General features: G+C 42.4%; 1 protein-coding gene across 5 annotated transcripts in view; it reads right to left on the reverse strand.

Moving 5' to 3' along the window:
* Positions 1-2,268: 2,268 nt before the first annotated feature.
* elfn1a (extracellular leucine-rich repeat and fibronectin type III domain containing 1a) overlaps positions 2,269-17,274 on the reverse strand; it is a 139,942-nt gene continuing 124,936 nt past the window's right edge. For all 5 annotated transcript variants that reach the window (XM_072676384.1, XM_072676380.1, XM_072676383.1 and 2 more), the window contains one exon: positions 2,269-7,317. In XM_072676384.1, the coding sequence (XP_072532485.1) occupies positions 4,529-6,916 (2,388 nt within the window). In that variant the 5' untranslated portion in view covers positions 6,917-7,317 and the 3' untranslated portion in view covers positions 2,269-4,528. The remainder of the gene's footprint in view (positions 7,318-17,274) is intronic.

A 17,274-nucleotide genomic window follows, 5' to 3' on the forward strand; every position in this document is an offset into this window, starting at 1 on the left:
ATGAAGTTCTAACATTATTAGACGACGATGTGATGCACATGAACCAAAATGAACATCTGTCTAATGTTGGAGTTTGATCTCAACTCACTACTGGAATTTGATTTCCAACTAAAATTCAAAGTCTATAAAACGTTGGGTTTTAAACTCAGTGTCTGTCTGTCATTACAGACGGGTGCTAGGATGGTGTGATTTGTTTGTGTGTTTATTTGCATCATTTTTATAATTTCTGATTTATAATTTAAAGCTGGTTCATTTCATCTTCAGGTTTAATCTCCCAAAGGAAAACATGCTGTATCACTGAGAATGTGAGGTCTGAGGTATGACATCCTTGCACTGAAATCAGAATGCCAGGAGTGGTTGAGAGGAAAAGCAGACATGCTGTCAAGTGTCATGATGCTTCAGCAAATTCAGTAAGTGCAACACGGCTGACACTGATTCTGTTGTAAAGGAGATTCTTTCGGAAGGAGAGGTGTTGTGGCACAGTCGGTAGTGTGTGTGTGTGTGTGTGTGTGTCGTACAGCTCCAGGGGTCTGGGGTTGTGGGTTTGATCCTTGCTCCAGTCTGTCTGTGTGGAATTTGGTGTGTTCTTCCTGTGTCTCCTGGCGCTTTTCCGCTGTATGGTAGCTACACGACTTGACTCGACTTGCTTTTCGGTACCTCCAAGCCAAAATACTCAAGGGGCTCATGGGTGAAACGTGGGCTAGGTGGGTTCCAGGTGGACATGTGTTGTTACTAGGACCCGGTTGGGCACCTATCGTTACACCTCTCTTATATCACATCTAGGTCCCATGTGCAGTGTACAACCCAGACAGGGCCCATGTGTAACCCCTCCTGGTTGCATCACTAAACCTGGTGGGTATCCATATGTAGGACCAACATGAAACCCATGAACAAAACTTTCTGTTTCCCAGTTGATCTACCCATACCGGCCCCACATGGGCGTGTTATCTGGGTTGGCACCTGGTTCGTTTTCCACTACCACAGCTCCCCCTGAAATGTAGCTGGTGATGTCGCATTAACCCTTTTGCAAGTAAGTTCTGGCTGTCTGTGATGGTCTGAGTGGGAGTCATGTATCCCCTGTATCCCCCCTTTTAGATATCACATGTGCTTATCCTGCCCCACAGCGCCACAGTTACATTCTTGTGCCTGTAGCTTCTGCACAATTTAAGGTGGAATGAAAAATCCCAGTAAGAAGCTAAGGAATAACTCCAGCCATGTTTGCTTACAGTGATCAAAATTAGAACGTTCTAAATTTGTCAAAAATATTATACTGGGGTTTGTGATGAGGAGGCATGTCTGGCAAAGCGAAGTCTCTTCCACGCTGTTCTGGCAAATAATGAGGGAAACACATCAGTTGAGTGTGTGTCGAGCACCGATCTTAATAGAGCATGGAGCTTGCCAGCCACGGCATTTTCTACTGGTGTGATCTTACTTGCTAAAGGGTCCAGAAGATAAAGACTTTGCGGTAAATAAAGTGTTTTTGGTTGCTAGCAATGTTAGCATTAAGCTAATCAGGTTAGCTTTGTGCTATTTGTGATTGTTAAGTCAGGTCTGTTTTAATAAAACATGCTTTTACCTCGTAAGAGAGGCATTCACGATATTGGATTCTGGATATTTTACAAATGTCTGCATAGCGCCAGGTACCAAATTTGCCTGATGGAAAAGCAAAACACGCCATGCATGGGTTTCCTCAAGGTGCTTGGGCTTCCTCCCACCTTCCAAAATCAAAGGTACCTGGTTTAATTGCCCTAATGTGTGAGGGAACGTGTGTGTCTGGTATCCTGAGATGGCCTGGCACCCTGTCCAAGGAGTATTCTTGCCTTGTGCCCAACAATTCCAGATGACACCATGACTCTGTCCAGGAAAAAGAGGCCAAGAAGATGAATGGATTCTTTAAAATCTCCAGATTCACCTTATTATACTAAAGCTGATGCTCTGTTCTCATCTCAGTTCATCTCGAGCTGAGCACAGATCTCCTCAGTGGTGTCCTTGAACATTCATAGTGTGTCTAGATCGCCACAAATGACAACCTGTACACTGTGTTGACTGCATAAAAATATGTCATTTGACTCGTTCTAGAGCTTCAAAAACTGACTAATGAGTTCATTTAAAAACTAATTGAAAAGGAGCAGCCGCAAACATTGAGCTCATTTTGCTTGCCTTGATTGGTTCATTTAGTAAATCACCACAGTTCAAGTTCACATCGTATAGGACGGTTTCGTCGACACCCCACACCACACAATAATGCTATCCTGAAGGTCTTGGATGTACGGGTGTTCCCTTTCCTTTATTTCACAGTAGTTGTCTGAAAGCAGATAACATAGTAATAAGAAATAAAAAAAAACACTTTATTGTGCTCTTGGTTGTCTCTTGATGTTATGTCAGCGACAGCTGCTTTCGTTCACATTGTCCAAACATTTCTAACTTTTTTTTATGAGATATAGGAGTGCTACAATATGCATTATAAAACATGTAGGTTACTCGCTAGATTGCCTATAAATCGGACAGCTCTTGGAATCTATTGAAATGCTCTTTTTAAAAAAAATGACAACAAATGAAGACTTTTTTTTCTTCTTCAAAAAACATCAACACTGAAAGAAAAAGAAAAAATACAGTTATACATATATTTCAGAATTTTAAGGCGGTTGAAATAAGAAATAGGATGTCCCAGTCACTTCCTGTAACACTGTTCAGGTGATGTACAAATCCAGTGGTGACAGGTCAGGTCAGGGCAGGAGGAAATCAGTCTCTCCCTCTCTCTCTCTCTCTCACTTTCTCTCTCTCACTCTCTCTCACGCTCTTTCTCTCTCCTCTCGCACGGCTGATGCTCCAGCTGATGAGTAGATCAGTACCGTGGCTGCAACACCTTTTCCATGGAGCCGTTTTCAACATTTACAAAAGCAATTGTGTTTGCCAAACAGTAAAACAGTAGAAAACACCTAAATGATTCCTATAGATTTATAAATGTCTATTACTTTTCGAACTGGTTGGTTTCAGTACTGTTGAAAGAGAACTGGAAAGCAATTGAAAAGACGTATGAATAACAAAACATGCAGCTGTGAAAAGGGCTGCGTTATACCTTCATGTACTGTATGTAATACATTCATCCTCAGGGCTGGAGGACAGGAGAAGAAACATCTGCAGGAAAATGTGATGAGCTGCCACCCTTTGGTTGACCACCAGATACTGTGTGATACTGTACACCTGTATTACAGTAGGCATTAAAGGAAAAAAACAAAACAAAAAGTGCCCGAGGGGAAAATGACTAATCTGCAAATTGTACGATTGTAAAATTTATGGAAATGAATTTCACTGAGAAGGTGTTATTTTTATCAATGTTATCATTTGGTAATGTCTCTCTCCCCCAGTTATTTTGTTGATTTCAATACTTCCCACTTGTAAACTGCATCGTGCAGATGTTTCAGATAGACCGTCCCACTGTGTAGTTATGCTTTATACAACTTTACCAGCCAAATTCCCAGCCAACATGCTCAACATGTGGGGCTCACATGGGTGGCACATGGGCTTTTCAGGTGGGCATGGGCTCTTACTGGGACCCAGCTGGGCTTCCCAAATGGGCCCTCTTTGTTACAGCCCACCTTCATCTCACACAGGTCCCATCTAGGCCCTGTATGCAATGTGCATATTTAACCCCTCCTGGTCCCATCACTGACCCTGGTGTGAATCCATATGTGGGGCCAATGTGGAACCCGGGGACAAAAAAACGCTCTGGTTCCCAGCTGGGACAGGCTACCCGTACAGGCAACACAGGTTAGCATGTTAGCTGGGTTTGTAATATTGTGCATTTCGTTTGGTGACGTAAATAGCGAAAATAACGAAGCAGGCTTGAGTGAAGGTCAATTTGAGGGGGAAGTATAACGTTCCAGAAACCAGTGCAATTTGTACCCATCATGACACTCAAACATTCATTTAGAACAAATAATATCGCAGGAGCTGACTCCAAAATCCATGATCTAAACCTGAATCATACATGTCATATATATATCTCTCTCTTCTTTTAACCAGCAAACCTTGCAAATATAGAAACACTGTCTGTACATTAGTCCCTTTGTATTTATAACTCAAATATATAGAGAGAACTGTTCATTAATTAGTGTACAGTGAGAAGAAATATAAAGTTTTAGAAGATGTCTGTCATTGTAGTATTCTTTTTTTTTCATTTTTTCTTTTTTCTTTTTTTTTCCTCACCGTACACAGTAGCAAATCCAGTGTCACAGGACTTGGCCATGCGGAACCAAATACTTGTAATCCACTTGAACATAGATATTTTAATTTGATGTGTGTTCTCTTCTTGTTGATTAAAGTAATGTCCTTTAATTTTGGTAAACTCACAAAACTAACTTTGTATTCCCTATTGCCCCGCCCCGCCACCCCACCCCACCCCTTTAGTCAAAGTTGGCTGTGTGGTTGTAGTTCTTCATTAAAACGTCACTAGTTTGTATCACTCTCTGTCGGTTCTTGTGGGCAAACAACAAAAAGAAAGGACTTGAACAAACACTTGGGTAGATTAAGATTTATGTTGGGCGGACACACCTTTCCAATAATCTAGAATGTCATGTAGGTCCTCATCTTTCGCAAACTGCACTTTTTTACGCAAGGCGTGGCCTGCCGCCATGTATTCCTCGTCTTTGTGGCGTTTGCGATGGAGCTTGAAACGCTCCCAGATGCTATGCGTTGGTTTACAGTAGTACTCAGGGCTGGAGGAATAGCTGAGGTTGTGGTACTGGGGGGAGAGCTGGGAGTAAGCCAAGTCTCTGGGCCGAGGCCGCGTCAGGGGCTCCAGGATGGAGGTTTTGTGGCTCTCTGGCCCCTCCAGCTCCTCAATTTGGGCATCAGGGTAGGAGTGCCGATGCTCGCTGTACTGCCGGATCTTCTCCGCCTCTGCCCTCAGTATCGCAGCCGCTGGAGTGATGGTCATGATGGTCTCGCCCGTTGGGGAAGTCTTCTCTATGTACTTCGACTCTGACTTGTACGCCCCCTCGGAACGGTAAGGCCTCGGACTCCGCATGGGACCACCAGTAGCTGTGCTGGGTCGCTTTGGGGAGGTGTCTGAGGAATGGTGTCTCTGCAACGAGTGGTGGTAGCTATCCTTGTAGACGGGGGACAAGAAGCCAGACTTGCTCTGGGGCTGCTCCGAGATCAAAACTAACTGAGGCTCTGCTGTTGAAATAGCTCCAGATTTCACGCCTTGGAAAGAGGTCGACTCTGACTTCAGGGCATCTATGCAGTTGTTAATGATCTGGTTGACTTTGTCCACCTCTTTCGCAATCGTGGAGATCTCAGCAACAGAGCCCTGGCTATTGCTCGGCATGGCCATCTCGCACTCTCGGCGGTCGGGGTGTTCTCCAGTTCTTACCTCCATGTAATTGCCCTTTGCCATTTTAGGCGTATCACTTATGTCCTGAAGTTTGTACTGGTCCATCTCGCTCCCAGAAGGCAAATATGGCATGCGAGACATACTCTCTCCAGCCATCATTTGCTTTTGAGACATCCTGGATATAGTCCCTCCTTCCAATTCCCCGCCGTATTTGAGCTCTATTATGTTCTTTTTCATACCGCCTGCCTTTTTGTGCTTTTCGTCTTGCTGCCTCTTCTTTCGTAAGCAATAGTAGACCACTCCTAAGACAATGATCATGCTGAAAAGGCATCCCAGGATGGTCATGATGTAGTGAGTGGCTGTGGCATTATTGGTCTCTCTGCCTTTCCCATTTCTGGAACTCGTGGACAGTGTCAGACAGGTATGGTTGAAACGCAACGAGTTGCGTATGGAAACCACACAGTACGTGTAGAAGGTGTGGGGTTTCAGGTTTTTCAGTTCGATGTCCTCCTTCTGCCGTTTCAAATTCTGAATGTCTGTGAAGAAGCTGTTGTTGTACAGGACAAGAATGTACATCTTCTTGTACGGGTGGGGTATCTGAATGGTGATGACTGCGTTCGTGTGGGAGACTTGCTTGAGCTTCATGACTGGCTTCATATCCACATCCGGGTAGGTCGGGCTGATACTCAACTCCCCTGGCTCGGTTCCAGACGGACAGTCCTCCAGCCCGCACGGGGTAGCATCTGGAGGGTAAGTTGTGGTCTCAGGCACAGGGATATACAGAGTCACATAGTCCTCTGTGCACACAGTGGACAGCATATGCAGTGCATTGCGCTGAGTAGGATTGTTTGGATTCTGGCTCAGGAGGCTGTAACCAGAAACGCCTGCTGGGGAATCGCACACCATCCGTTCATTTGTTCTGTTGGGGAAGACCGAGAGCCACTTGACAAAGCCCAGTAGCTCGCAGGAGCAGTTGAAGGGGTTTGTGTAGAGCTCACATGTGGTCAGCTTAGTCAGGCTGGTGAAGGTGGACCCGTCTAGCACCTGAATGCGATTCATGGAGAGGTCTATGTTTTCTAAGTTTGGGCACTCCCAAAAGGCATTGGGTGTCACAGTCTCAATCAGGTTGGCCTGGAGGTAGAGGTACTGCAGCTTGCCCAACCCCCTGAGAATCCCTTCGGTTAAGTTGCGCAGTTTATTGAAACCCAGCTGGAGTACCTGTAGGTTGAATTGGGCTGAAAAGGCCCCGTCCTCTATAAAGCTAATCTCATTTTTTGTTAGATTCAGGTATGTCAGGTTGGCAAAGCGGCTCAGGGCAGAGTAATGGATACTTTTTATTTTGTTTTCATTCAAGCGAAGGTCCACAATGGTGCTGTTGATATGCTGGGGGATGGCCTCGTAAGGTGGCTGGTTTTGGCTGCAAATGGCCAGCCACACAAAGCCCTTTTCCCCTTCGATGAGCCAGCAGTCCCCCCTTACTCCACTTATGTGAGTCAGATAGATTATGGCCACAGACCAGAAGAAGGCACTCATCACCACGCCACCACTACAAGCCATGGATGCCTTCCTGGAAGCCATGAACAAAGCGAGTAGCTATCAGCTTGGGATGTCACGTTTAGTTTCCACTAGGCTGGACTGAGCCTCACAGTATTCTGGCAGGATAGTCAGCTGTTTCGAGCGTGTAGACAAGGTGCAGTAGATGTCCACGGTCTAACCCAGAACCCAGTTTTTTTTCCTCTCTCTCTCTTTTTCACATCAGCTTGAGGTTTCACTCCAACCACTGGTCATTCCATTCCGGCCACAGCATATGCACTCGTAGAGGAATTTCCTGTAGAGAAGTGTCGGAGTTGCAGTCGTTCACCACTTCAGACTAGCTTGTGCTTATTTTCTCTGGAGATAACATTCTTGATGGCCCTTATCCCCTTGTATTTTCCTTTCTCCCATCGCTTTAGTCTCATTTATGTATCCAGAGGCACACCCTGTGAGGAAAGAAGAACATGATGGTCAGTAGCCATACATATTTTGGATTCTGGCAAATATGTAGTGATACACCACCAGATATACACTATATGTCCAAATGTTTGTGGACACCACTTCTAATCAATGCATTTTGCTACTTCAAGTTGCACCCATTGCACACACACACATGCAGACACAGCTTGTCTAGTCCCTTTAGAGAAGTACTGCCTAGGACTCTCTGGAGCAGATAAACATGAACATATCGGCACCATGCTGCCTAATGCCAGGCGTGGGCTGGAGGGGTATAAAGCCCCCCCACACTTGAGCTGTGGAGCAGTGGAAGAACTGTGTCCAATACTTTTGGGATGAGTTGGGGAGTTGGGTTGATCACCCCACCTCATCATCCAACACCCTAATGTGACTAATGTGCTTGTTGCTGAATGCAATCCGAAAAACTGTGGAGCAGTGGAATGATGGTGGGGAATTAGGGATGAGGTGCCGTACTTGATGGCAATGGTCAAAAGCCGATCTGAACCAATAGCCCTTCGAGCTTCAAGTACGGCTCGGCTCGACCCGCCATCCCTCAAAATCCACGGAAGACGAGCGTCCAGACTTTTTTCTGTCCTGGCACCAAAGTGGTGGAACGAACTTCCCCTGGGTGTCTGAACGGCAGAGTCAATCGCTGTCTCCAAACGCAGACTGAAGACCCTCCTCTTCAGAGAATACTTGGGCGAATAGCAGAGTGGTCACCCTATTGACTAGTGTTGAGTAGTGTCTAAACTTAGAGAGAGATTTTAGTCTATTCAAACTAGCTGAGGTTTTTCTTGGGTAAATAGCAAAGCACTTTTGTAAGTCGCTCTGGAGAAGAGCGTCTGCTAAATGCCTTAAATGTAATGTAAATGTGGGGTGGTGATTTTCCAACATCCTGAACTCACTAACGCTCTTATCACTGAATGCAATAGCCAGTCTGCACAGCAAAGCTCCGAAAAAGCTTTCGACAGTTACTTTAACAAAAGCCTGAGAAACCCTTTTTAACAGCCTTGATTTTGGAAGAAACAATGAATGAATGAACGAGCAAGTGTCCCTATACTTTATATAGTGTGTGTGTGTGTGTGTGTGTGTGTGTATGTTTGCTTCACCTGCTGCTTTGGACAGTTGATCTGCAATTTTAATATTCTAACATTTACTGTTTATTTGATCACATTACGTGCACAAACAGCTCGTTTTTTTGTCGCATGGCCATCCAATTATTTTGCACGCAATTTAAGAGGTGCAGTCCCAGTGGCATTTTGCTATTATAGGAAACCATTGGCCAATTACCACTTGACAGGTTAGGGAAAACAGAGCGTCCCTGTTTTCACCCCATTAACTGTGCGACTGTCAGACTGAGACGAACCAACGTTTAGGTGCTGCATCAGATCAATTACACTGCGCCTTGTAAAATAGCTCCCTGGAAACAGCCAAAGGCTTCTAAAAACGAGTTAATCAATTTCTAGTTCACGCATGTGATCGTCATATCTGGATTTTACAAGATGCGATTTACTGTGATATCCGACACGACTAGCAAGCATACGCCCCAAAACAACCCCAACTATAATAATAAAAACTGCAAGAAAGGATCAAATAATTGAATGGATTCTTAGTGCACCACACCACTTCACAGACATTCGTCGGCTTGGGCCCTGCTGCATGTTTGACTCTTGCGAACCGCAGACTTCACTGCGCAATAAATGAACAGGAAAGAAAATAAGGGGTAAAACCATTTCAGCATGAAGGAAAACACTTCATGCCCCCACAGAAACGCAGGTAGGCCTCCCAGAGCAGCAGACACAAGAGGGAAAGTACGGTTCAGCACACACACATCGCTGGCAGGCTTTGATGCCACATTGAGGCAGCTGTGAGCTCCACTGGCTGTAGTGCAAACCATTTTCCAAGTTCAGTGAGGAAGAGCATTGCTATGAAAGCAAACCCAAAGGTTTCCATTCTTCTCGATGCACAAGCGATTCCCTGTGTGTTAGTGTTAGTGTTGGGAGAGTGTGTGGGAGAGGGATCGTCTGTCTTTGTGTGTTTGTCTGTGTGTGGACTGTGTCTGACTGTTTTACTTTTTTTTAATTGACACTAGACCAACAATTTTTTTCTTGCTCATAAGAAGTGTTAGCATGTGCGATTCGAGAGAGATGACCTACGACCAGAGAAAATCACATGCTTCACCTGCTTCACCCACTCACATGCTCTCTCAGTGTGGAATAAAACTGGTCTAGTAAATATTGTGGATGGACTCTTTGCAGTCTCTGCATTATAGCTAATATTACATCTAAAAGCAAAGAATGGCTTACAAAATTGCCTGCAAAGGCACCTACTGTATACAGTGGGTTGTAGGTACATACTGTATAAGTGGTATATTTATTCTTAACCCCTAGATGTTATTACTGCCACTTTGTTATAATAGAATAGGACTCTCTGGAGCAGATAGACATAAACATATCGGCACCATGCTGCCTAATGCCAGGCATGGGCTAGAGGGGTATAAAGTGGAAAAACTGTGTTCTCTGGAATGAAGGATGGTGCTTATTACTGCCACTTTGTTACACATTTGATTAACATGACAAACATGTTTTCATTTAAAGCAACATTATGTAGCATTTTACCTCAAATTAGCAGCTTTAAAATCAGTGTGATGCTTCAAACATGCCTTTCAGTTCCACCAGTGTACCGTACTGTTTCTTGCTGATGTAGCCTGCTTACATACTAACACTGTTCTGATTACATGGTTTCTGATTATTGTTTTCTTTCTAAACTTCCTCTTATTCCTACACTTTTCTATTTTCCTAACCCTTTCTTATATCTCCCCATGCTGTCCCCTGCTCTACATTCGTTCTTGAGTGCTGGTGCCTGTCTACCCTCTGGATTGGCTTTTCCCACTGTATAAAGCTTCTAATATTGCTGCGATCCTCCCAACCCTTTTGTTCTCTTTTCTATGTATTGTGATACCCTGTTCAGACTATTCTATCCCAATACTGCCAGACCTGGCTCTCTCCACTACCCTGCTGCCCACTGAGATGCTGCTCTGCTCTGGGTCCTCACATTGATTAATTCTCGCCTCATGTCTGTAAAGCTGCTTTGTGACAACATTTGTTTAAAAAAAAACGCGTTATATAAATAAATTATGAATTTAATAGAGAGAGTAGCATCTCTATTGTTGCTATTCAGCTTGTTGGATAGGAGGGTTGACATTCTAGTGGGGAAAGCCCTACTCAGTGTAAAGATCTGCACAAGTGCAGTAGCCAGAACGAGGTGAACGCTACAAACTATTGATGAGGTTTTACCAGATTGTATCAGTGATTTAAAATCTGTTTTTGAAACAGTAATTTGACCCTCCATTTACAGTAGTTAGGGTCGTTCTGCATATCTCAGCCTGCCTAGAAATGCATGTGTAAAGCATGTCCTCTAGTGGTAGCTCACAATTGTGAATTCCTTCCTGACTGTAGGGGGAGCCCAGGAACATGAAAAGCTAATTTGGGTATATGACTGCTTTAATTTAATGATTATACACTCTTAAAAATAAAGATGCTTCAAATGGTTCATTAAAGGACCACTTTTGGTGTAATAAAGAACTATCTTTAAAACTTTATAAATCTTTATATTTATCCTCAAGATCCACAAGTATGAAGAACCTTTAAATTAGTAAAGAAACCCTACATCAAGTGAAGATTCATAAAACCTCTAAAAGGTTCTTCATATTTAGAATACAAACAGGGTTCTTTATAAAACCAAAAGTTATCACATAAGAGCCATGTAAATATATTTACATATATTAACACATGTTAACATTTACATTTGATTTACAGTCTGTATCACAGGTTTAGTAAACTGCATATCTGACTGCTTTGCATTTGTATTGATGCCAAACACTGAAAATGTGGCATAAATGCAGAGGATATGTTTCTTCCTGCAGTGCAGGACAGTATGGATTACCAAAGCTTTTCATTAAATCCAGTTAGACAACAGAACATGAGAAGGAGTGTGTTATCGTGAATAACATCAGGCGAGTGCTGCAGTGATGTTATTCGCAATAACACACAACTTTGAGTGTTCTGTTACTTTTATAGAACATGTTTTACAAAATTAATAAATAAGTTGAATTAAAAAAAATCTGAGAAGCCGAATTTCATATTGATTACTCCTCTATACTGTCAATTCTTCCCACCAAAAAGTAGTTCCACAACAACTGTGTTAATTCTCTGAAACGGTACCAATTACAAGACACCATGGCTGATCCAGTGGAGGTTGGTTAAGGTACCTGTTGGGTCCTGTACGCAGTCCAAGATAACTGCTGATACTATAAGGCTCATCTTATGTTGTTGATTCCTTGCCTTTTGACTTGATCTTTTGTGGTACAGATAGAATTCCTCTGAGTATCAAGTTCAGCCAGAGCTGCCACTGGTTGAAATATGAACGTGAGATCTCATAACGCTCAATGTGGCGTCTGTTTATGGATAAAGTCCCTCCCTTTAGGGAAAAGAGGCAGTCAGCTTGCTGGTTACGCCACAAGTGGAGGAGGGTTGATGTGCTAGTGGAGAAAACCCCACTCAAGGTGGAGATCTGCGAAAACTGGCTTCACATGTATCAGTCCTTACCCTCCTAGTGTCGGGAGCATTGCTAGTTCTAGGGGAGTTACAAATGGGTGGATTGATTGGCAGTACCAGATTAGGAGAAAAGTGAAAAAAATTACAAAATTCACGAAATAATATTAATAATTAAAAAAAAGAAAAACTAGTTAGTCATTATTTTGATTGTGTGTTTCAGTATAGATTATCTACAGACCCTCTAAATGTAAACAAATGACTTGTTGAAGGTTAGGGTTCGGTTTAAGAGAAGATTATAGATATTTAGGTCTATATAAGTTGATCATCTACAAAGCATCTATTGTGGACCATCAAAATACTTTATACCAATTTTATTATACCATTTATTAGTAATTATTAAGTGGTTTGTACCAGGGGAGGATGGGCTCCTTCGAAGATTTTAGATTCTTGCCATTGTCATCTTTGGTTTGCTCACTTGGGATAACAGGTTTTATGTTTTTTTGCTTTTCTGGCTTATATTTGTATTTCATTGAAGCTGCTTTGTGACATCAGGTTGTAAAATGCACTATACAGATCAATTTGATTGATTGTGGAAATTAGTGGCACCAATAAATCAATAAAATACGCACAAGCTAAACTTGCTAGGATCTTAATCTTGTGCCGTTGCATTCAGGTTCAATAAAATCATGGGATCCTCTCTGCAGGATATGCTACGCAACTATATAGCAAAGCCCTTCAGCTGTTAGCAGCAGCAATAGCTAAGCTAGCTTGTTTATAAATATGAGAGCATCTTAAAAGTGTGAGACTAAAAGTTGCCTGCCTGGACTCGGATTTCGATTATCATTCAGCGTCAGAGTTTCTCCTTGCAGGTAATTACAGTATATTATACAGTACATTAGTATAAATTGGCTATATTAGACTATATTGTCAGCTTTTAAAAGATACTGAATATGTCGTTCAACCTCTGTGTATATCTGTAAATTGTGTAGCATGGCAGAGAGAGAGAGAGAGATAGAGACTGGGTGGCATTATAAGGCTTCAGCTTTGCAGCTAGTCTTTTTAATTATTACTTTTATACAGTCTGTGCGTAATTGCTCCAAACCTGAAAGTTTCTTAATCGCTGCAGTAAGTGGAGAACATTTCCCAAGACGTGGCTTTTCTTCAGAAACTATTTTAAAGCTTATGCATGCTCAGCATAGCAATTGCATTTTATGGTAGTTGGTGTGTAATGCGAGAGCGTCAGTTGTCGTAGGACTCCAAACTTTACTGCTGTGTGATTGGGTCTTGGAAGTAAAAGCAGAGATATCTCGGCCTGGCCCGTTGTGATCTCTTTTTTTTTAGTCCCTGATGCAATCTCGAGTGAACTCTGCGAAGAAGACGAAGTAAAGCCATGACATCACATCAAAGAGATCTCAGTTAAGAGAGCAAACCGAGGCGTTATGAGAAATGCATTCATTACTACATAATGCGTTCTCCAAGTGGGTTGCGAGGCCTCGAAATGCCTAAACTTGGATTTATGAGCCAAGACCCCCCGCCCTCCTCTCCCCCCTTCCCCAAACATTGATTTGTTGACAGTGATTTCCAAGGAGCTCTAATTGCACTTTTTTGAATGGCCCTCCATAAGCCATGGTCTCACATAACTTAGCTGCTGCTCTTAGCCCTGTGGAAATCAGAGAGACAGAGGAAGAAAGAGAGAGAGGGGGAAAGAACACTCCCTGCCATCAGTGTGAGGGTGATTTACATTTCACACAAGCCATCCAGAAGTGAATTATACAGCGAGGCGCGCTTTCAGAGGAGGCCGAAAAGCATTTCATAAGTGTGCCCGATACCTGCAGTTCTTAAATCTCTATAAGGCAGGCAGTGGATCAAGGCTGGGGTTTCACTTCCCAAGCACTGGAAGATCTATATGTTAGACAAGCATTATATTTACTCTGCTGTAAGGATTAGATGCTCCCTCGCTGGGCTGAGGGCTGGGAAATGGAAGGATTAAAGTGCCCCACTCTCTGCTTTAAACAACAAATGACATGTTTGGATCCAAAGAATCACATGGTACTTTATTGTGCTCTATCACTGTAGCACGTTGTATCCCCCAGCTTCTGCTGAGGATTTAGAAAATATCAATTACACAGCAAGTCTGCCTTTTTATAGATCTGGTGGCTGCGGCTAGGGGGTAAGTGGAAGGCGAAACCTGTGAAAAAATAGAAAGACGTGAAGTGAGGTATACTAGTGCTGTGATTATGATGCTAGAATTTCATGATATGCCCAGCGATATGTTAAAAGCATGTTGGTAAATCCTTAACATGGTACGACAATACCCTGCGCTATTTTTGGCCAAAATACTTTACTTTAGAATTGGATGAAGGCATTGATTCCTACAGTGATCAAGAACTGTGATAGATCAAGATGCTTACAGCAAAAAAAAAGGTCAGAGGGCCAAGTGTCAAATACTGCAGTATCGCAAATAACTAATAGCATACTGTGAAGCCCTAACGCCTGCAATAAAAAAAAATGCCAGCTGTCCTTTACTGTGTGTAAACAATTGTAAACAAATCGTAAATGAAAAAGATTTTTGGAATAAAATATTGTTTACTTCGACAAAGACTATATGGACAAAAGTAATGGGACGCCTGTTCCTATATAAAAAATTATTTATCTTGCTTTTGTTTGAGGAACGCTTTCTTTAATAGGATTTAATTGCAATTGTCAGTGAGGTCAGGATATTGAATGATCACCACCCCACCTCATCATCCCCAACTCCCACACTCATTCCAAAAGTATTGGATAGAGCCCCATCCATGATTCCAGAAAACACAGTTATTCCACAGCTCAATGCTGGGGGGGGGGGGGGTATATTGCCTGGCATTATACTCTAATGTCAGTTCCATACACACTGTAAACTATATAGCCAGTGACTTTCTAGACAGCCCATTGCTTTCGTTCTGCATTTGAAACCCCAACGTCCTGCAATTCCACCAGGAAGAAATCTGTAAATATTCTCTTTGTAATACAGGTGTGTTTACACCTTGGCCTTCATGAATGTGTGAAGTTATGCCACCCTGCTCAAGAATGTGAAAAGATTTTTTGGTGGAGGTGACTGAAATGTTGCTCTTTTGTACAACAGCTTTGCTCTTCCTTTTATGCCGGCTGAGCAAAACTGTCTCTGCTGTAATGCTGCAGGTGATTTCGCCTTGAACCTGAGCTGAATTGAGATATCAGCCGTGCATGTGTCATCATTTCAGAAACGTTGCCCTCTCTCACACTGGCCGATCCCACCACACTGTATGTTGATGTTAATGTTTCATCTCTTTCATCTTTTATTTTAGATTTATATTTTTGCTCCATATTTTACAGTTGTTTAACATGAAACCAGCTAGAGATGACTTCTGCTTTGTGGCAAGGTGCATCCTCATGCTGAAAGTAGCCAGCAGAAGAACTGTGGTCAGGAGGAGATGAAGGGAACTATGGCCACCAGCCTGGACTGTTGAGCCACTGCAGCCTCAGCTTTCTGTTCTTGGCTGACTGTGGGAGTTCTGCTGTTGTAGCCCATCCACCTGAAGGCTGGAGGTGTTGTGCATTCTTAGATGCTTTTCTGCTTCACCACAACTGTACAGAGTTGTTATCTGAGTCACTGTAGTCTTTCCATCAGCTCCAACCAGCCTGTCTACTCTCCTTTTCCATCTGCAGGACTGTAGAACTGCCGCACACTGGATGTGTTTTCTTTATTACATTATTCTGAGTAAACTTTGAGACTGTTGTGCTGAAAAAAATCCAGAAGATCAGCAGTTCTAGAAAAACTCAAACCAGCCCATCTGGCACCATCAATCACTGAGTACAGTATCTAAAGTTGTTGGCCTGTATCAGCATGATTCCATGTATTACACTGCTGATGCATGATTGGCTGATTGAACAGATACACAGGTGTTCTAATGATTAATAGGTTACAGCTAAACATATCATGTCTATTATTTGTGATCATGTTAGGTCTCACTGTACTCGGATGGTCCATTATAGATTCCTCGTAGACGCTCACCTGACATTCAACTCACATTCAACTGAATATGTATTAAATGCAACTGAACTTTAAGGTGAATGTAAATGACGGTCTATTGAATCAACCCTAAATACTAACCTTATCCTTGAATCAACCCTAATTCTTAACCCACACCTTATCCTTGAATCAACCCTAAACCCACCCCTAACCTTAAACTTGAATTAAGCCTAAATCCTTACCCTAACCGTATCCTTGAATCACCCCAAAACCTACCCCTAACCTTAACTTTGAATTAAACCTAAATCCTAACCCTAACCTTAACCTTGAATTAAACCTAAATCCTAACCCTAACCTTATCCTTGAATCACCCCAAAACCTACCCCTAACATTACCCTAAATCAATCCTAAACCCTAATCTTAATCTTATCCTTGAATCAACCCTAAATCCTAATCCTAACCTTAACCTTGAATTAAGCCTAAATCCTACCCCTAACCCCAACCTATACATTACCCTAAATCAATCCTAAATCCCAACCCTAATCTTAATCTTATCCTTGAATCAACCCTAAATCCTAACCCTAACCTCAACCTTGAATTAAGCCTAAATCCTACCCCTAACCCCAACCTATACATTACCCTAAATCAATCCTAAATCCCAACCCTAATCTTAATCTTATCCTTGAATCAACCCTAAAGCCTAACCCTAACCTTATCCTTGAATTAAACCTAAATCCTAACCCTAACCGTAACCTTCAATCAACCCTAAATCCTAACCCTGACCCTAACCTTACCCCTAAATCAACCCTAAATCCTAACCCTAACCGTAACCTTACCCCTGAATCAACCCTAAATCCTAACCCCAACCTTAAATCAACCCTAAATCCTAATCCTAATCTTATCCTTGAATACATCCTACATCCTAACTCCAACCTAAACCTTAGATCAACCCTAAGATATACTCCTAACCTTAACCTAAACCATAAATCTAACCCTAAACTTTACACTAAAAGGTTAGGGTTATGGTTGGGTGAAGGGTTACAATCAATAGATCATTATATACATTCAGATGCAGGTTAGTTGAAGGTTAGTTGAATGTCAAGTGAGCTATGAGGCATCTACAATGGACCATCCAAGCACAGTCTAATAACACTTATGCATTAACACCAGTAAATTCCATTAATTTCATTCATCAAATTATTTTCATGGGCAGCATTAATGACATACAGTTGCATGCATTGATGACGAGACTAACTTGGCTAGAATTGCAGCTAAATATATTATTAGTGTTATTTCCAGCTGTTGGTGTTTATTGTCACACTTAATTCAGTCTTAGATATTCATTTTGTTAAGAATGAAAATCTGTTCAATCTCAGCTGATCTTCAGCAGAGGTAAAAACAGG

This window comes from Salminus brasiliensis, chromosome 3, assembly GCF_030463535.1.
Source record: "Salminus brasiliensis chromosome 3, fSalBra1.hap2, whole genome shotgun sequence".
NCBI classification, from domain to species: domain Eukaryota; kingdom Metazoa; phylum Chordata; class Actinopteri; order Characiformes; family Bryconidae; genus Salminus; species Salminus brasiliensis.